A 21,257-nucleotide genomic window follows, 5' to 3' on the forward strand; every position below is an offset into this window, starting at 1 on the left:
CGCTCAGGCTGGCAGGCCAGAGGAGAGACAGTGACTTGAGCAGTGCCTGTTTGTGTGGGTGTGTTTACACTGCGCATCAGCAGGAGTGCTAGCTCAGCCCATCTCTTCTCTTTACATTTACATTTACATTTTAGTCATTTAGCTGACACTCTCCGTTAGTATAGATGAGGAATGGAGGAATTAGTAAGGGAAATATAGGACATTGGGGCAGGTTTCCTGTGTCTTCCTCAAGTGGGCACTTGGTGGCTCTGGTTGGATTGGTATCTGACATATTGTATGTCCCTGCAATCTCATAATAAAATGTTATTTTAAACATGTTTTTTTACTGATCATTTATTTAATTACAATGCCTCTGGTTGGTTCATTGCTACCAGTGGAAAATTAAGAGGATGTTGCTGTCTATGTGATACTGCAGTGATATGGGCAATAATTTATTCCTGAAAATGACAGAGAAACTACTGAATTAAAAATACAAAGTGATGTTAAAATCAAGGGGTCAAAGGTTTGACTTGCATTGGCCCATTAGCCCCTGCTGGAAAATGCCGTGACTACACCATTATGCTGCTGAAAAGCATTTTGTCTATTAATGACTATTCAAAAATGATTTTGCCAGCAACATATAAGTGCAAATATTTCATAAAATTATATACACTACCAAAAGTTTTACTTTTTTATTCAGGTGGGCTGCATTACATTGATCAAAAGTGACATTTAAAAGCATTTATGAAAGGTCAACAAATGATTTCTATTTCAAATAAATCATTTTTTAACCTTCTATTCGTCAAAGAATCCTAAAAACAATGTATCTCTCTTTCCACAAAGATATTAAATATGAGTGCATCCTTGGTGAGCGTAAGAGACTTCTCTCAAAAACATAAAAAAATCGAACTGACCCAAACATTTGAAACGTAATGCGTTTCATAAGATCTGTTTATAGGTTAATGGCAAAACAAAAACAAACTAGATGTAGACATTTCTCCCTATCTTTTGCTTTTTACGCCACAGCTCAAGCACTAGCAGGATAGTCACTAGCAAGGGGCTTGGGGCTGAGTTATGATGTCATGTTCTTGTGGCTTCAGAGTTGCATGTAATTTATGACAATAATGTGTGCTTATGAGCGAAGGTAGCATTGAGCAGTTTGCATACCTCTGATGGACACTTTTTCCAAGTGGTAAACACTGCAGAGTCAAATGACGTTTAGCTCCACCTCTCTAGATGTCTAATGAGGAGGAGCTACTGTAGACATAAACTCCACCCATTTGTTCTGCAGAGAGCAGCCTCTCCCTTTTTCTGGCTTTGAGATGTTTTCTGCTTTCTCCAGGTATTATAGGTGACCAATTAGGATCATCATCCGTGCTGCTACTGTAACCTCCCGCCAGTTTCATAACCCCGGTTTCATGCTAAATGCTATTCTGTACACTAATTATGTGAGGAACACTATGACCGTTCTTACAGTGCATCAACAGTCTGTCTTTCCCAGTTATTGTAGTGTCATCAGTTTGGACGCTTAATTGTCAAACACTCCTGTGAACATCTGTTTTGGTATAACAACAAACGCCAAAGATAATGACAGAATCAGCTGCAGTCTCGCTGGTAATTATACAAAAACAATCTCGGTTTACAACAGTGCAGCTTTACTGATCCCCTGTATCACTACAAACCCAGGTGGACCATGAAAAGAGAGTTGATTAGAGAGGGAGGGGGTGAAATTAGAAGAGAGGGTGACAGAAATCTCTAGAGCTGGAGCAGCATCTGATCTCCAGGCTGTTATCTCAGCAACACACACTGCAGCTCGAGAGCAGAAGTTTGTCCTGATCTTACTAGCTTGACTTCTTGAGTTGAAACGAACCATTTGTTTTGGCTGCAGAGTCGTGTGTGAACCTCTGCGCGGATGGAGGGAGAGCGTATGTATGTGAATAAATGAAGACGCGCGAGACCGAGATTAAGTCGGTTGAATTAATTGTGTGTACATGCACTCTTTGATACTGTTGTTTGCGGAGGTGAATTCTGCTATTCAAACATATGCGTGTAAAAAGAAGCAAACAAGAACGGGCACCTTAGCAGAGAAAATGTGATAGATTGTTACTACACAACACCGTTTTATCTTTAGATTTAAAAGGTAATTCAAGAGGGGAATTTATGAAAGTCAATTTCTGCATCATAAAAAAAAAAAATTACTGTTGTGAATCTTGAGACAAAACAATGGCACTGACATATTTTGAGATATGTAAGTGCAAGTTACTTTCAGTTAAAACGGCTCAAACATGCCTTGTCTGAAACCCATTAAATATTTTTCATATGTGGCAGAAATTAGCTTCATATGAACTTGTCTGAATTCCTGTGAGTGTTAAGAGCTGGTTTCATAGCCTGTGTTTTTTTTTAGCATGACTGGTATCATAAACATGAATAATGCACAAAAGATATTGATGCTTTTATATTGTATCTTGACTGTTTTTTTTAACCCTCATGTCTCACATCACTAAGACCCCATTTCAGGTCATTTAATAGCTTGAAAAATATTTAAAGGTGCCCTAGAATGTGAAATTGAATTTATCTTGGCATAGTTAAATAACAAGAGTTCAGTACATGGACATGACATACAGTGAGTCTCAAACACCATAGTTTTCTCTTTCTTATTTAAATCTCGTTTTTGAAAAACACCCCTGAAAAACAGGCGAATCTCCACATAACGCCGACTGTGACGCAACAGTCGGGATCATTAATATGTACGCCTCTAAAAATTTGCATATGCCAGCCCATATTCAAGGCCAGGCGGGACTGCGCAGCCGAATCATCAGAAGTTCTGCAGGTGAAGAAACAAGCAGGAGGAGGATCATAGGGAAAATGGCAGATCTATCTATAATCTATCTATCTATCTATCTATAATCGGATACCGCTACAGTTTAATTCGAAGTTGTTAGTTGCTCTGCCCATTTCACCACGGACTGTTTTTCTAACCTGGAACAATATCAAGCAGCCAGGCATCTCTCGGCGTCTCAAACGGACGAAGGGGGCAATTTCAACTAACGTTATATTCCCGCAAGCAGTAAGTAGTGATTTTATTAACGATAATTTACACTGTGATATCTAGATCCAGCGCGATATTGTTTTTTCCTCGAGAGACATCGTGGCTTGCAAACGAGCGAACGAAGCATGGCAGTTGCTCAGTGTTTGGATACGTACAAATGAACATAAAAAAAAGTATTTTTTAGCTCCTTCATCCGAGCCTCTGGAGAACCAGTGGGTTATGTGAATTTCTGATGTGTAATTGTTCAAGTTCAGACAGATAATCTTTCTCTCAAAGTCGTTCAACACTGTTTATGCATCAGTAAATCGCGTTGCAGTGATAAGATCTTCATTCACGCGATCAACAGGCTGTCATCTGCTCAATGCTCATCACTGCAAACTTTTAAGTGATGGGAATAGATCTAAATACTTAAACATCTCATGATTCGATAATCCCGATAGCTGTAATAGTAAAAACGTATAAAAGCTGTAATAGTAAAAGTTTTCCTGATAGGTCTACATGTAATGCCAGATATTTCATATGCAAGCATGTCAGCCAATCACAGCAGAGGGCAACAACACTGAAGTCTCACAGCAGACACGCCCCCTCAAACAGAGTGTTCAAATCAGGTGATGAAATCAGGCTAGGAAATATGCCTTTTATTTCTAAATTATAACAAATTTTGATCTTAAAAACATACTAACATTATAAGGGCACCCCAGGAAACATAAAATAATAAAATAATCCATTCTACGGCACCTTTAACATTGAGATTAAGTGTCATCACGTTGATACTTCATTCCTTTCTCTTTTTAATGAGAATTCATTATAAACAATAACATGATAAAAAGGTCTATAAAAAATTTGACTTATGTTTGGGGTCAGGTACAAAACATGAATAAATGCATGAACATGAAGGAAGCTTTAGCTTTTAAGGAGTTGGGCTTGTGTGTGCGTATGTATGGAAGAAAAATAATGTCAAATGTTTTTGAAATAAAAAGCCTGTTGAATTGCACTACTTGAAAAAAAATAGGCCTTACATTAACCATGCTTGCATTTTAATGCATTGTATTTTTAAGGCTTGCATTTTTATGGGCTGAAATTCAACATGGTTGAAAATTTAAGCTGTTAATATTTCAATTAAAAACATTTCAAACACATTTTCATTATTAAAAATTCAATAATCCATATTCACCTTTCATATTTCACTTCCAAAATATTCAAACTGTTTAAAAATACAACCTATAATATTCAACAGGCATTTTTCGGTCCATTTTATTTCGCTTCCACAAATTCAGTGGTTCAAATTCGACAGAAAATTCAACATTTGACCATTTGACATCCAAGAACTGCAGGAAAAGCAGTAGATTGCCGAGCATACTCTCCATCTGCTGTTAGTCAACCTCACCAGCAGGTGGTGCAAAAGTGCGTGTTGTTGACGAAGACCAGCAACATTTAGAGCAAGCCATTCATTCATAAAACTCATTTACAAAAATGTAAGTGTATTTGTGATTTATTATGAAGGCGGTTTTATGTTAAATTCAGTGTCTTCACGGTTACTTTTCCTGTGTAGCCTACATGCATCTTTCCCTACCGTGAACAAGATTATAATGTTATTCCTCGATGCGGATATACAGATACAATGTTACATTTTTTAGGTTGATATATATTTCTCTTGGTTGTTTAGTTGCCTTAACTTTATATTGTGGTGATGTGCTGCATATGCAGGCTATTAGGGTTTCCCTCAATACTTAAGGATTCCCCTGCTGGACATACAAAACGCTTAACGTAGCTAATATAACTAATACAGTGATATTAAAAACCAAACGCAAGTCCAGCTCCAGATGGACTCAGCATAACGCGCAAAGTTTAATGCTGAGCGTTTCCCAGTGATAGACTGGCATAAAGTTGGCTTGACGTTGGACATTTGCACATTTAGAGACCGTCTCTAAAGTGTATACGACATTGGTATACACGTTTCTAACTTCAATAGCATTTGAATAGAACGACTTAGTCATAAAACCAACTGTAAAGTGTTTATTTAGTGTCAGGCATACTGCGCACCCTTTGGATTTTTGATTCAAATAAATTAAAGTTTGCTATTGAAGTTAGAAACGTGTATAATGTTGTATGCAACTTTGGAGACGGTCCCTAAATGTGCGAATGTCCAATGTCAAGCCAATTTTACATTTATTAGGCTACATTTAGTCATTTAGCAGACGCTTTTATCCAAAGCGATTTACAGTTAAACTAACAATAGGAGGACAACAATATGCAAGTGCTATGACTCTTCCCAGTTTAAACTAATGCAATACACGTAGGCATAGCCTACTATACTATACTATATATTTTTTAGAGAGAGAGAGAAAAGAAAAGAAAGTGTTAGTATTAATTGATCAAGTGTTGATTGATTTTGTGCCAGTATATCACGAAACGCTCAGCATGAAACTTTGCGCGTTAAGTTCATATTCTGAGTCCATCTGCTTGCCTAGCCTGTAGTAGCCTACAGCCTACATCCCCAATAAGGTGCGAGTTTGGTCTTTTATATCACTGTATTAGTCCATAAAGCTACGTTAAGCGTTTTATCCCGAGACGGAAGGGGAATCCTTGAGTATGAGGTATTGAGGGAAACCGATTATAATCCTGTTCATGGTAGAGAAAGCTGATGACATGTAGGCTACACAGGGAAAGTAACAATGAAGTTATTGAATGAAACATAAACACACCTTTTGTGTCTTTATCATCTTTTCCGCATATACACTGACACAGATAATCATTTTCATTTTATGAATGAATGGCTTGCTCTTCTAACTGTTGCTGGTCTTCGTCAACAACACGCGCTTTTGCACCACCTGCTGGTGAGATCGACTAACAGCAGATGGAGAGTATGCTCAGCAATCTACTGCTTTTCCTGCAGTTCCTGGATGTCAATGTTGAATTTACTGTCGAATTTGAACCACTGAATTTGTGGAAGCGAATTTGCAAAGCGAAATAAAATGGACCGAAAAATGCCTGTTGAATATTATAGGTTGTATTTTTAAACAGTTTGAATATTTTGGAAGTGAAATATGAAAGGTGAATATGGATTATTGAATTTTTAATAATGAAAATGTCTTTGAAATGTTTTTAATTGAAATATTCACAGATTAAATATTCAACCATGTTGAATTTCAGCCCATAAAAATGCAAGCCCTAAAAATACAATGCATTAAAATGCAAGCATGGTTAATGTAAGGCCTATTTTTTTTTTCAAGTAGTGCAATTCAACAGGCTTTTTATTTCAAAACATTTGACATTATTTTTCTTCCATACGTATGTTTTAGTTGATACCCTTTTTGGGTTATCTTGTTTATGTTGTATGGTATTTTATGTATTTGTATGTTGAGTGTACAGCACTTTGGTCTGCACGGGCAGTTGTAAAGTGCTTTATTAATATGAATGAATGAATGAACATGCTAAAAATCTTTTTTTTTTTTCTTTTCACCAAACAGAAACAACAGAGGCCACCTCTGACAGACAAATTTCATTTATTATTATTATTTATCTAAATTAACATTATTATATAATTTATTTATTATAAATTATTATTAATTTTACATGTACGTTTTATATTTAGGACATGAAAACAGAAGAAGAAAGAAAAAAAAGTCCCTCTCAAAACAAACTGATGGTTAATACAATGGCAAAATATGACAAATCAACGCTATGCTTTTTGACAAAAAAGAGAAGTCACTGAATGGGAAGAGAAAAACCAAAGAGTAGGAGAAAGAGGAGGTGAAATCAGACAAGACATTAACAGCTGGTCTCTGTCTCACACTAGCCTGCCCCCTTGTGGTTATTTTGAAGAAAACAAAATAAGAAAAAGATATGCCTTGCTCACAAGGACTCTCTCACTGTTTATCTCACAACACACACCTCCATCAGCAGCTTCATGCAGCCATTGTTTAGGGATTTCATGTTTAGCCTGGGTTGTGTGGGGTGTTTCTCTCTTTGAAGTGAAGTGCTGGAGGAAATGAGTCAGTGTTCAGCACTGTGTCAATGTCTACAGATGGCACACTGATATAATAGGATACTTCCATAAGTATGTTAATAAGTGAATATTTAATCATACTCTATCAGAAGCTTTTTAAGGATTATAAATAAAATTAAAATGAATGCAATGAGTATTTTACCATGATGGCCCCTGCTGGTCATATAATATTGTGAAAAGATATAAACGTGCATATTTTACACCAATATGTTAATAATTAACTAATATTATATAAATGTATTATTTTAAATTGCTTGTTTTAGGGATATAATTGTCTTATATTGAAATTTTCTATTCTAGTTGTTTTATGCCTATACTGTCATAAGTCATTACTGTATTTGTATTTATCTGTGAGACTATTGTCAGAATAAGTCAGAATATTGCATGTCTACCAGTAAAGTGCACATGGCAGAGGTCTGTCCCAGAACTCAGCGATGATCAATTAGCTCACACTGCTATACATTGGAAACATCCAGAATTTGAATCTGTTGCTGGATCGCAGACCCGTATCTATGTGGCAGCTGAGCTTGACCTGAAATGGTTTACTAGACAAATCTTATGCAAATCCATGGTTTGTGAAAGCACTTTTTTACTGCCAGATTCAAGGTTCTGGCAAAGGCAAAAGATTAGCTCACAGAGTCATGTTGGAAGCGTGGTCTGTTCTGAGTCTTATCTCTTATTGCCCATGACTCCAGCAAAACATTCCTGGCCTCTTTAATGTGCTTAGCTGTGTGTGTTGGAGAAAACTTAAAAACCACCAGCATAACAGTGGGCGGCATTGACTTTTCATTCAAGTAACGGCAAGTTACTGCAAGATATGCATTCACAATATGTAAGATATTTACACGGAGATCCACGACACTGGTTTTACATTCAGAAGATTTGCTTTCGTCACATTAGCAATCAGGATTCCCTGGTTTAGACAAGATTATCTTGCTGTTCCTACTTTGAATTACTCATGCACACACTTACAATACAGTTCAAAAGAATCGGGTCAGATTTTTGTTTTTTTAAAGAAATCCATTCTTTATTCATTAGCAATGCATTAAATTGATCGAAAGTGACCGTAAATAATTTACATTAACACTATTTCAATTTATTTTTTTTTTTTTACTTTCTATTCATCAAAGAATCCTATAAAAGTATCACTGTTTCCACAGATATATTAAACACCACAACTGTTTTCAACATTAATAATAAGAAATGTGCACCAAATCAGCATATTATAATGATTTCTCAAGGATCATGTGACAGTGAAGTCTGGAGTAATGATGCTGAAAATTCAGTTTTGCCATCACAAGATTACACTTTTAAATGTATTCAAATATAAATCCGTTATTTTAAATTATAATAATATTTCACATTATTACTGTTTTACTGTATTACATGAACTTACCAACCCCAAACTTTTGGACAGTAGTGAATTTTTTGGAGACAGCCATGGTGAATTGGTAGTATGTATCCTGACTCTTAATATAAAACCCTGTTTTTTCCTGCAAGTGCTTCAAAATGCCTTATAGCTGTTTCCATCCTTAACCCAACCATTTACATCCTTTTTTTTAAGTTTATATTGCATCTGTTTTTCTAAGTTGTAAAACATCTGCAAAATGAATGTGTAATTTTCTGTCTACAGTATCATCATGTATCACCACCTACAAGAAGACTCCTCCACCGGTACCTCCCCGCACCTCCACCAAGCCCTTCATCTCCATCACGGCCCAGAGCAGCACGGAGTCTGCGCAGGACGCTTACATGGACGGTCCCGGTACGCGGGGTGAGCCCGTCCTCCACTCCGGCCTGAGCAATTCCACCGAGAGCATTGACAGCATGAAAGCGCTGACGGCCGCCATTGAGGCGGCCAACGCTCAGATCCACGGCCCTGTCAGTCAGCACGTCAGCAACAGCACTATCACCATCAGCACCACCCCTTCCTCTCCGCTGCCCATGCCTGTTCCTGTTCCCATACCAGTCCTGGAAGACATCCGCAGGGATGTGCTCAGGAAGAGCAGGTGCCTCTCCATTGGCATCCAGGTGAGTGAGAACATTTTCATCATTGTTTTCATAGTTTGATTTGTCCTGTTGGCTATTAGAACATCATTTTAGTAGATGATTCTTCAAATGAGTGTGGAGGTGGCTGGTTTACTATGTAATGCGTTTAAACAGGTGGATGGGCCTGAGGACCAGGAACTAGAGGACCAGTCCAAGTTCCAGTCAGTGGGGATTCAGGTTGAAGAAGAGCATGGGTAAGTCTATGGCCGCATTTACACTGCAGGTCTAGATGCCCAATTCTGATTTGTTGGCTATATCTGATCTTCTTTTAAAAGTGACCCATATCTGATATCTGCATTTACACTACACGCTTGGCAAAACAACATTTACCTCCCAACTCCAAGGTTTCTGGCTGACCTTGATGGAGTTATGGATGATGAACCTAGCTGAATGTAGAAGTTGTGGTGTAGTGTTGGGTTGGCCGGGACCACAAGCAACTCTGTCTTCACAAGGTTTAGTTGAAGGTGGTGGTCCTTCATCCAGCCAGAAATGTCTGTCAGGCAGGCTGAGATGCGAACAGCTACGTGAGGCTGGAATGAGAGGTAGAGTTGTGTGTCATCAGCGTAGCAGTGATAGGAAAAGCCATGTTTCTGAATCATAGATCCTTGTGACGTCATGTAGATGGAGACGAGAAGTGGTCCAAGCACTGAGCCCTGAGGCACCCCAGTAGCTAGATGTTGGGTCTTAGACACCTCACCCCTCCACGACACCCTAATGTTGGGCTGTATCATTGTAGTTATGGGTAATAAAGCATAAAATTGTTCCACTCACCTTTGCATTATCACCTGGTCTTTGTGTCCTCTAGTGCTCCATTTCCTCTAAGATAATTTGCTGGTTCTAAAATATGTATTTTATCAAATCGCTTCAATCTAAAGATTAGTGGAGTGGTGAATATTGTTGCATTCTGAAAAGAATTGTTTATCCCCTTCAGCTGTTATACCGCACACTGCATATGGTGAGAGAGTGCATTAAAATGAAGGATTAAGAAACTCTGTATTAGGGAGACACTTTCACTTTATTAAACGTATTGAGCAGGGACAGGATTATCCCAGAGCGCTAAAGCTGGCACACCGTGGCTCTTCTCAAAACTGCCTAGCTAGACTGTATTTTTAGGCACCATAGACGTGCTCCTGAATGATGTCAGAAATTGTAAACAACCGATTATTCTGCATCCTAAAAGACCTAATTTTTGCCTAAATTTGAAGTGCCACTACACGTTTCTTTTGATAAGGCAGTACCACAATTCATTGTGACAAGCTCAGCAAAACAATTTCATTAGGTGGAACAAAGCTAAAGGAGAGTGTAAATGTTTGTCATTACTGAAAAGTGTTGACAGGAAACCAGCTTTAAAAGATGCATTTCATCCAATTTTCATGTTTGCTACATCCTTTTATTAAATTATCACTAGCTGTGTGCTTTGTATCAGTGTCTTTTGTAAATCACTTGAGTGGTGTTATTTGTCTCCTAAATAAATAGCTGTTAATGATGTTTGTGCCTGCAAACAGCATCTCAAACCAGTTACTAATGTGGTACAAATGGTATCTACATAAACAGTAGCTCATGTTTTGAGACGGAGCTGATGTGTCAATGAAATGTAAGGCCATAAAGAAGACAATTAAAAAATATTTTAAAAGGAAAGGAAAATGCACATCAAGTTTTAAGAAACATGTTCTTTGTATTCATGTTAGTTTCATATGGTTTAAAAAAAGAAAAAACTTAATCCATTAATCATTATTGTTTTGATCATTTCCATTTGTTATTTTTAAAAATGTAAGCTAAAAAGTATGTTTTTTTTTGTTTTTTTTTTGTTTTTTTACAAAAACAAATATCATGAATTAATATTTATTAAATATCATTAGGTTTTTGGGGAGTCACACCAAGTGGAATTTTACATCTGAGAGACATGTTGACCTTGACATATAGTCACGAGGGTCTGCAGGGGTCATTTCACATTATTTATAGTTTTTTTCTGCATGTTGGTTGCACCACATGACTTCAAATCTTAATAAACAGTGTAGTTTTTCTTAAAATATTTTTTCTAAGAAACTTTTGTGCCAATAAAATCAATATAATAAAAGATGATGCCAAACTACTTAGTTTTATTTTCAAGAATTTTATCTTCATTATGATACTTGGACACAGGGACGTGCACAGACATTTTGAGGGGCAGGGGCTCAAGTGAAATAAAGGGCACTTCTCATAATTAGGTTTTTTTTTTTTTTTTTTTTTTTTAACAAAAAAGTATATATATATTAACGCAACTCTAACTTTTTAAATAAATTTTTTAAAAAGGAAGTCAATTAATTTTATCTTCCTCAAACTCACGCAATTGTTTCATTTTCAAAAGATGTCTACAAAATAATCAGTTCACACAGAAACCATGGTCTCCTTCACTAGGTTTATAGAGCAGCAAAGGAAACCATTCCACAATGTGCATGTTTTGAAAACATTTTCTATGCTACTAGTTTCAAGTATATATTTAGAATAACCTAAATAACTGCATCAAGCAGAGGGGCGTGTTTTACTAATAATTTGTTTATTTTTGCACAAGGCACTACATCATTTTAATTATTTTGGTGTTATCAGAATACATAACACTTTAAAATCAACACAAATATTCACTCTAAACTGAAGAGGGCTGTTGCTGCTATTTTGTTAACTTTACTGAAAAAAATCACTGCAAAAATGATTGACAAAATACAAAAATACAGCAATTTAATAAAATTATTACAAAAAAAAAAGGTCTTCTACTTCAAAATAAAATCTGTTACTTCCATTCCCTGGTTGTCTCTCCTTCCTCCCTTACAGCGGGCAACCTTCTGAAGGTCCATGTCCCTGTAGATGTTTATGCATGTACACACACATACACAATAACTGATGGTGACTGACATGGACTTAGTTTCACATTTGAGGGAGGACTGTATCATCATCATCAAATAAAACATTCAAAATCCACATTTAGATGGAGTTTGTTTTAAACCTACTACACTCTAAAAAATATTCTGTGGCTTAGTAAATATTACAGAAATATTTAACTTTATTAACTTAATAAAATCTCTGAAAATCTTACTTGATTGTTTGAATTAAACTTACCAAAATAATTGAGTAAAAATTCAATAAAAGCCAATGTCATGTATGTGGTTGTATGGAATATTATTTTATAAAGGTTTAGAGGAAATAAAAAAAAGTTAAATTACTCATAAATAAAAAGTTTATAAATATTGTTATTTTTAATGTTTAATGTTAACTTATTTCTACTCAGTTTTATGTATTAATGTACCAGATGCAGTTACTCAGATTTACTAAATTTTTTAGAGTGTATCCTCCATCTGTTTGCATCTGTAGATTTCTTCTAAATTCACCAATTTAGATTTCTAAATTTCAGGGGGAAAGACTCTTGATGCAAGTCATTAACTGGGGACGTTCTGTATGCAAATTAGGCGTCAACTAGTTAAAGGGATTGTTCACTTTGAAATTAAATTTTGGTATGTTTTAGCTTACCTCAAGGGCATCCAAGATGTAGGTGTCTTTTTTTCCGCAGTAGTTTCAATATTGATATTTTTAGGTCAAACCGTTCTTGTCTGTCAGTCATTTAATGCAGGTTTATGGTCACGTCTCAAAGAGCATGCACAGAGTCCAAATTAAAACAATTCCCCATCGTCCAAATTAAACAATTCCCCATCGTAAGTACACATTGATGGCCTAAGACACGAAACGAGCGGTTTGTGTGAGAAAACGAATAGTATTTATATCGCTTTTAGCTCTTATAACACTGCCACGTCCAAGTGATCTGACATCTGAGGGCGCGCGCGCATCCTGGTGTGTGACATGTACGCAGACTGGTGCATAGATATATACACTAGATGTCGCCCTTAAAGACATTCGTTCCAATGACCTGCCGTAGACAAGGCGACATCTAGTGTATATATCTATGCACCAGTCTGCGTACACGTCACACACCAGGATGCGCTCGCGCCCTCAGATCACTTGGACGGACCTGATATTTAGATATACTATTCTTCAATAAATATATTTGTTTGACAGGGAAGCTGTGCGCAAAAAGGAATATATATTATTTTTCAAAAATAGAAAAAAAGCACCCCAGAAAAAAGGGCACTTTCTCTCAAGGAATAAAAAGGGCAGGTGCTCAAGCCCCCTTTGATGTCTATGTGTGCACGTGCCTGCTTGGACAGTTGTATCACCCTGACATTTTTTACATGCCCCCCTAACAATTACCAAAACGAATATTAGAGAAATTAAATTCATTTTCATCATAGAAGTGTGTGTAGTAGTTACTGTATGTACCGGTATGAATTTCTTTCTTTCTTTCTTTCTTTCTTTCTTTCTTTCTTTCTTTCTTTCTTTCTTTCTTTCTTTCTTTCTTTCTTTCTTTCTTTCTTTCTTTCTTTCTTTCTTTCTTTCTTTCTTTCTTTCTTCCCTTCCCTCTTTCCTTCTTTCTTTCTTTGCCTGTGCCTCAGTCACCGGCGGTTCACCCGCTCTAACAGTGTGACGGCAGCAGTGCAGGCTGATCTGGACACTCCGGACTACACACCGGCTGACTCCCCTGTCACAGAGTTCCCCTCTTCGGGCTGCTTGTCACGGCAGTACTCGCGTGATGCCGCCACCTCCACCGTCAGCATCCAGGGCTCAGGGAATCACTACCATGCCTGCACCTCAGACGACTATGATGATGTTGGGTTTGATCCCTCCATCCTGCCTCCACCTGACCCCTGGATTGATAGCGTAACAGAAGATTCCCTGGAAATCGTAGGCCGCTCGGTGTGCCAGCGTGACGGCCGCTGGTTCCTCAAGCTGCTGCTAGCGGAGACGGAGCGCATGGAGGGCTGGTGCAGGCAGATGGAGCAGGATGAGAAAGAAAACAAGCTACCTGATGACAGTGAGTAATGGAGTCTCATATAAATCTCTTCTAGTAGGTCTCATCTTTAAAGAAAGTAAAATATAATTTTAAACATTATTCTGGTTAGTTTTGTGTGCTCTGTGCATTGTTTCGGTGCTCAGTGGGCATGTTTGCACTAATTATAATGCCATTGACTTTTAATTTGAATACAGCTAAATTAAAATGTCTTGCAGGTGATTAAAGACGCCGTTTTTTTTTTTTTTTTGAAACACCACATGCAAAAATGCAACAACTGTTTATTGAGATCACCCTTTCTGCACTGAAGTCGTCTGCCCCCTGCTGAACATTCTGGTCCTCACACTGTTTGCCTGAAATCAGGCATTGTTTTAAGAAATTGAACCTGAAACTTTAGTCTCTCCTAATTATAATCATAATAGAGCTCTTTTCTTTCAAGCCTGTCAAGTTTCAGAATATGCAGAATCCTTTGTTTCTAGTGTTGTTATGTATGTATTTGATGCTCACCTGTTCGTGTGTGTGCATGTCGTTCAGTTCTGGGGAAGATCCGCAGTGCAGTGGGAAGTGCACAGCTGCTTATGTCCCAGAAGTTTCAGCAGTTCAGGGAGCTGTGTGAGGAAAATCTGGTGAGTACTAATAGTAATGATAATAAACATTTATTAGGCAACTTACAATACCTTTCAAAAGTTTGGGGTCAGGTTTTTTTTTTCTGAGAAAAGAAATTAATACTTTTATTCAGCAAGGACACATTAAATGGATTATAAGTGACTGTAAAGATATTTATAATGTTACAGCGGATTTCTATTTTTTATAAATGTTGTTCTTTTGACCTTTCTGTTCATCAAAGAATCCTGAATAAAATGTATCATGGTTTCCACAAAAACATATTAAGCAGCACAACTGTTTTCAACATTGATAGAAATGTTTCTTGTGCACCAAATCAGCGTATTAGAATGATTTCTGAAGGATTATGTAACACTAATGGCTACTTAAAATTCAAAGGAATATATAAAAATTTTAAATATGTGACCCTGGACCACAAAACCAGTCATATGGGCCATTTTTTTAAAATTGAGATTTATACATCATCTGAAAGCTGAATAAATAAGCTTTCAAGTAACGCCTTTAAAGTTGTCAATTTATGTTCACGATTGTGCTGCATTCACTCACAAAAATAAATGTTTTATATATTTACGGTTAAAAAAAAACAAAAAAAAGTCACACGGGTCAATTTTTTTAAATTGAGATTTATACATTATCTCAAAGCTGAATAAATAAGTGTTCCATTGATGTATGGTTTGTTAGGATATGACAATATTTGGCTGAGATACAACTATTTGAAAATCTGGAATCTGAGGGTGCAAAAAAATCGAAACATTGAGAAAATCACCTTTAAAGATGTCCATTTATGTTCGCGATTGTGCTGCATTCACTCACAAAAATAAATGTTTTTTATATTTACGGTAGGAAATTTACAATTATCTTCATGGAACATGATCTTTACTTAATATCCTAATGATTTTTGGCATAAAAGAAAATCAATAATTTTGACCCATACAATGTATTGTTGGCTATTGCCTCAAATATACCCGTGCGACTTGTGACTGGTTTTGTGATCCAGGGTCACATATATTAAATAGAAAACAGCTGTTTTAATTTTTACTAATATTTCTCAATATTACAATTACTGTATTTTTGATCAAATAAATGCAGCTTTATTAAACCTTAGAGACTTCTTTCAAAACATTTAAAAATCTTACCAACCCCAGCTTTGGCTCTTAAGAAAGGAATGGAACCGTGGATACCTTTGGCACCTTTTGCGATGAGCACACCAGCTCCAAAGAAAACTAATAGTCATATATCATTTTCCCTCCTCCACTTCTGTAACTCTTGGCTCAACAGAACCCAAATGCTCACCCGCGGCCAGTGGCTCAAGATCTAGCAGGGTTCTGGGACATGCTTCAACTTTCCATTGAGAATATCAGCCTAAAGTTCGATGAGCTTCACCAGCTCAAAGCCAACAACTGGAGACCCCTCGACCCCCCCGAGAGAAAGGTACAACAAACTTGCAGAATCAGTACAGAGTCACTGACATATGAATGCAGACGTGCCAGATGCCCGATCGAAGGGCAACATTGCGTTTTTTTCATTCATGTGCATGATCTGTTGCTTCTGTAGTGTGGTATTATGCATTCAGGGGTGGGCGCTGGCAATAACAAACCTCCAAAATCCACAATATTATTGTGAACGATTATAAAGTGTTGCTCTTGCCTCCCTGTGCCTCATGTCGGTCTGTTGGTCTAATGTGACTGTGAATGTTTCTCTCACTCACTCTTAATTTCCTGACATCCTCTTCATGTTTGTTTTGTTTGTTTGTTTGTTTGACAGTGAGCTGTTTTCAGAAGTCATTCCATCTGGCACGCACCATGGGGGCAGCGGCCCCCAACCTCTCACCCCCGCCGGGCCGTTCTCTTACCGCACGCAGTCGGCCGCGGAGCCGCGGCTGGCCTTAGCACTGTCTGTGTGCAGGTGTGCCATATTGCTGTCTCCGCTCGTCTTTCTCCGCCCGCCGCGGCGGCTAACTGACTGTTTGTCATCCCTGTTCAGGAGAGACGGCTGCCTCCCCCAGTGCCAAAGAAACCCCCGAAAGGCCACCCTCCCCTGGCCAGAGACCGCTCGCTGGAGAGCACCGAGAAGCAGCGTCAGGAGGCGCGCAAGCGCTTGATGGCGGCCAAGCGAGCCGCTTCTGTGCGGCAGAACTCGGCCACAGAGAGCGCAGACAGCATCGAGATCTATATACCTGAGGCCCAGACCAGACTATGAAACTGCTAAACATGAAAACGCACTCACACATGAATTCTGCCATGAGCACAACACGTCACACAGATCTATATTTGCCTAATGCTAAGACCACTGTATATTAGGAGAGACATACACCAGCACCATGATAGCACAGTAGTTGTAATTTGACCTTTCATTATTTAAAAAATGGGATCCAACATAGATGCATCATATTTCTATGACACCCAAGACTTTAGTCAGGACTTATTAAAGGCTTATTTAATTTTATGAAAATGAAAGCGAAGCTGTAGGTTGTATTGTTGATCTAATTTTCACATCCCATGGTTTCCTGTTGTTTTTGTCCGCTTTTGTCCGGAAACTTTCTGAAAAACAGTACAACCAATGAAACATCCTGAACATGCAGTGGTGGAAATGGTTGAGATTCACTGAAGGGACCTTGTTTCCAGTCAAAATGTTCCTTAAATCAAGTTTCATTTTTTCTTTGACAAGCAACACTGCATAAAATATTAATACTTGTTTTCATAGATTGTATCTTGAATTTACACTATCATTCAAATGTTTGGGATCAGTAAGATTTGTTTGTTGCTAAAAGAAGTCTCTTATGCTCACCAAGGCTTAATGTATTTAATAAATATATAGTAATATTGTGAAATACTATTACAATTTAAAATAACTTTTCTATTTTAATATATTCTGAATTTCAGCATCATAATTCCAGTCTTCAGTGTCACATGATCCTCCAGAAATCAGTCTTAATATGCTGATTTGGTGCTCAAGAACCATTTCTTATTATTATCAGTGTTGAAAACAGTTGTGCTGCTTAATATTTTTGTGGGAACAGTAATACATTTTTTTCCAGGATTCTTTGATGATCAACATTTATTTAAAATAGAAATATATTACAACATTACAAATTTATTTACTTTTGAATAATGTAATGTATCCTTGCTGAATAAAAGTATTATTTTCTTTCATAAAAAGAGCATCTTAGTGACCCCAAACTTGTTTGTCTAACAACACAGATCGTTTACACTCATTTTAAACGTGTTCATATTTAAAAGAAAAAGTGAAAATAAATCTACCATGCAGATGCATTCTCTGAAATTATTTTATGTCTTATACAGTGTTGCTTCTCAATGTATCTTGTTTCAAGAATTTCTAAATATTTTAACTGGAAAGTATGGTAAAAATACTCATTAAGAATGATTTTTTTGTTGTTGTTGTTGCAGTGCTTAATTATATACTACTAAATATAACTATTGACCCTTTTTTTAGATTACAGCACCATTTCACATCATATCATCATCAATAGCTTAACTGTTCCTTTACAGCCTCGCTTTCATTCACGTCACATTAAATATGTCTACCCTGAATTAGATCCTTTGCACACACACCATTTGGAGCTCAGCCACTTATATATAATATTTTTTTGTTTTTATGCATGTGTGGTTACATACAGTTTGTTTGCAATCACATATACACACAGACATGTTTCCACATGCATAGCGACCTCTCTCAGAGCCATCAGCTGACCTTCGCTCTCCATGTAGATAAACGTGTGCATATACGCACATATATGCTTTATCATTTAACAGCTCTACACAGATTTATGACGAATAATAAACATAAGCGTATTCACTCTGAGTGGAATGGGCTGGGGGTTTGTAATATAATCTGCCTGTACCTTTTCCCTTGAGGATTGAAGGAATTTTATAGCAGGTTTAATGTTTTACTTCTCCGCAGTCTTTCCCATCTGTCTCCCTCTTTCACACACTGTCTTAATCTGATGATCTGAAGAGATGTGATCATAGTGAATTATGTTCCTAGCCATGTGAAGTAGGTAAACCCTCCCTCTCTCTCTCTGTTCATCTAGAAATACTGTATCCTGTTGTCTTCTAGCATTTCTGTTTTTCTCAAAAGAGCAGAACGTTTTGCAATTTTTTTCACTTCCACCCCTGCCCTTTCTCTTTCTTTGTTTCACTTTTATTTTTTATTTTTTATTTTTTTTGTAGTTCAATTGGGAAATTATTACCACATTACAGGGTATTTTAAGCTAAAAGCAATACTCATACAAAATTCTAATGTTTCTACATTATTTTGATGTAGAGATTCTGTAAACTGATTCATTGCTAATTAACAATTGCCTTCACTATTCTGTAGCCATTTCTGTTTCTTGTCATTCTGATGATTGCTATTGTGAACGCTTGGCCACTCTTAAACAGTTCTTCTTATTTTAAAACCTCTTTAGTCATATGTGGGACATTTAGGCACATTATTATATTCTTTAGTGTATAAAATACTAATAAACCTACTAATCATTTTTCTAACATAGATTTGGGGCCTTCTGTGGATTTTTATGTAGACAAGTACAGGTACATCAATGAGACGACTGCAAAAAATGACACTAGAAAGGGAGTTCTAATAAAATGCAAGCTTTTCATCATCGTTCACAAGATTATGTCTTTCCAGTAGCAATTACAGTGACTTAATTTAATGTGTGTTTTAATACTGTGTTGGGGCACAGGGGGAAGTTTTTGTAAGCTTTGTGCTCAAAAGGGTTGTGACTCTGAGAGGACCGTGTGACTGCCTGATCGGCCATGTCGGGTGAGCTAAGCTAGCGTTAAACTCTCAGGAAAAGACAGAGATGAAGCGATTGCAGCAAATTCAGGGTCTCCAGTGGTGATGTTTTACGCGTGTATCTGTGAGCGTGTTTGCGTGTTAAATGCACACAGGTGTGAGTCTGTTTTAAAGAATGTATGTATATGTATGGTAAATAGGTGTGTGTGTGAGAGCCTGTGTGTGTGTGTGTGTGTGCGCGAGTCTATAAAAGTGCTTCCTAATTTTATTGGTTAACACAATCTTTGAATTTTTCTGTTGGTTGAAGTCAAGTAGCCTCATGAACTCATGTACAATATCAAAGCCCCTTGTTCTTATTTTAGTCTATATGATGAGGATGTTCCTGTAAGCATGCAGACACAATTTGAGTCCTATAGATATAGATATATAGATATATATGATTTATACTATTATTTGTTTATTTATGTACTTATTTATTTGTCTTATCTAATTAGGATTCATTTTATACGGTTTTGATTCTGTTTAGTGTTCTGTCATGCCACTCTCATATTGTGAATATGTTGTACTGTATGTATAAACATTATATGTGCATACATACGATGAACAAAGAATAAATTCTTGAAACTTTATGTCTTGACATGTATTACAAAAAGTAGAATTAGAATACAAATTTTTTTTGGGCTGCAATATTATGATGGGAAGGTGAACTAAACTTTTAGATGAGTTGGCTGGGCCTAGGTTTGCAATGAATGAATTTAAAATAGTTCATTTGGCTTTTGCAGTAACAAAAATAATAAAACTTCAGTACTTATGTTTATATTGTATTTATTTTTAGCGTGACTGACTGTAATGTCGTTTTTAAGGCAATTACCTAGTTCGAACAAAAGGAGACGCTGTAAAGAGAAATAACACTCGTTCGCTATCACCAAATAAATATAGGAACTAGGCCAATGACAAGGATTTCAGTAGGCCTACTACATGAGCAATGGAATATTGCAAGCCGTTTTAACTTTTATTCATTTCCAGGATATGAATTTTTGATATCAAGAATTACATTTTTGATATCAATTAAATTTTTGATATCAACAATTTACTTGTTGATATCAACAATTGAATTGTTGATATCAACAATTCAATTGTTGATATCAAATATTTAATTGTTGATATCAAAAATGTAATTGTTGATATCTGTAATTATATTTTCACTAGTGAAATGTCACCATAGGCTGCCATTCAAAATCAATTGTTGATATCAAGAATTTATGTCTTACTAGTAGAAATATAATTTTTGATATCAATAATTACTTTGTTACACTGTAAAATGTAATTAGTTGACCTTACTTAAAAAAAAGTATGCAAACTAGATTAGTGAGTTTGAGTGTGCAGTACTAAATCAAGTAGTACCACTAGCACGGTTTTTTATGTTCATGTAACTTAATAGCCATGCTTAGTGTTAACTTAGTTTTTTCATTTTGTGTGGATTGCTTGATATAAATTTAACCCCACTTAGAATTACTAAATACCTTCAACTTAACACTTTTAGTTCTGCTCACTCATGTTTCAAGTTCACTTAAATTAAAGAAACCAATTTCTGAGTTAGGTTTACTTTATTAATTATAGCAGCACTGTCATTGTACAGCATAATATTTAGAATTTCTTAAAAGTTTCCATTATACACATTTTTTTTTCCCCATTTATTTATTTATTTTATTTAGTTTTTAGACACATTGACATCAAGAATCAGCCTGTGAATCTCAACAATGGTGACAATTATAAAGCATGTTGCAGTGCATTCTGGGTGCAACCAATCAAAACTCATTCATGGCTCCCATCATGCATTGTTGCATGAATAAATAATGAGCTTATGATCAGGGGTGATCTGTTTGACACCATTGCTGAGATTCATACGCTAATTCTTG

At 36.6% G+C, this 21,257-nt stretch overlaps 1 protein-coding gene across 5 annotated transcripts in view; it reads left to right on the plus strand.

Annotated features, from left to right (window-relative positions):
* dlgap1a (discs, large homolog-associated protein 1a) overlaps positions 1–17,591 on the plus strand; it is a 127,715-nt gene extending 110,124 nt beyond the window's left edge. For 4 of the 5 annotated variants that reach the window (XM_079877049.1, XM_079877051.1, XM_079877052.1 and 1 more), the window contains exons 7-12: positions 8,671–9,068; positions 9,201–9,280; positions 13,565–13,983; positions 14,494–14,585; positions 15,862–16,014; positions 16,567–17,591. In XM_079877049.1, coding sequence (XP_079733175.1) covers positions 8,671–9,068; positions 9,201–9,280; positions 13,565–13,983; positions 14,494–14,585; positions 15,862–16,014; positions 16,567–16,782 — 1,358 coding nt within the window. In that variant the 3' untranslated portion in view covers positions 16,783–17,591. Of the gene's footprint in view, positions 1–8,670; positions 9,069–9,200; positions 9,281–13,564; positions 13,984–14,493; positions 14,586–15,861; positions 16,015–16,347; positions 16,489–16,566 lie in introns of all 5 variants that reach the window. The other variant, XR_013821842.1, reaches the window with a different exon arrangement.
* The last annotated feature ends 3,666 nt before the right edge of the window (positions 17,592–21,257 follow it).

Source organism: Squalius cephalus (assembly GCF_949319135.1).
Source record: "Squalius cephalus genome assembly, chromosome: 7".
Classification (NCBI taxonomy): domain Eukaryota; kingdom Metazoa; phylum Chordata; class Actinopteri; order Cypriniformes; family Leuciscidae; genus Squalius; species Squalius cephalus.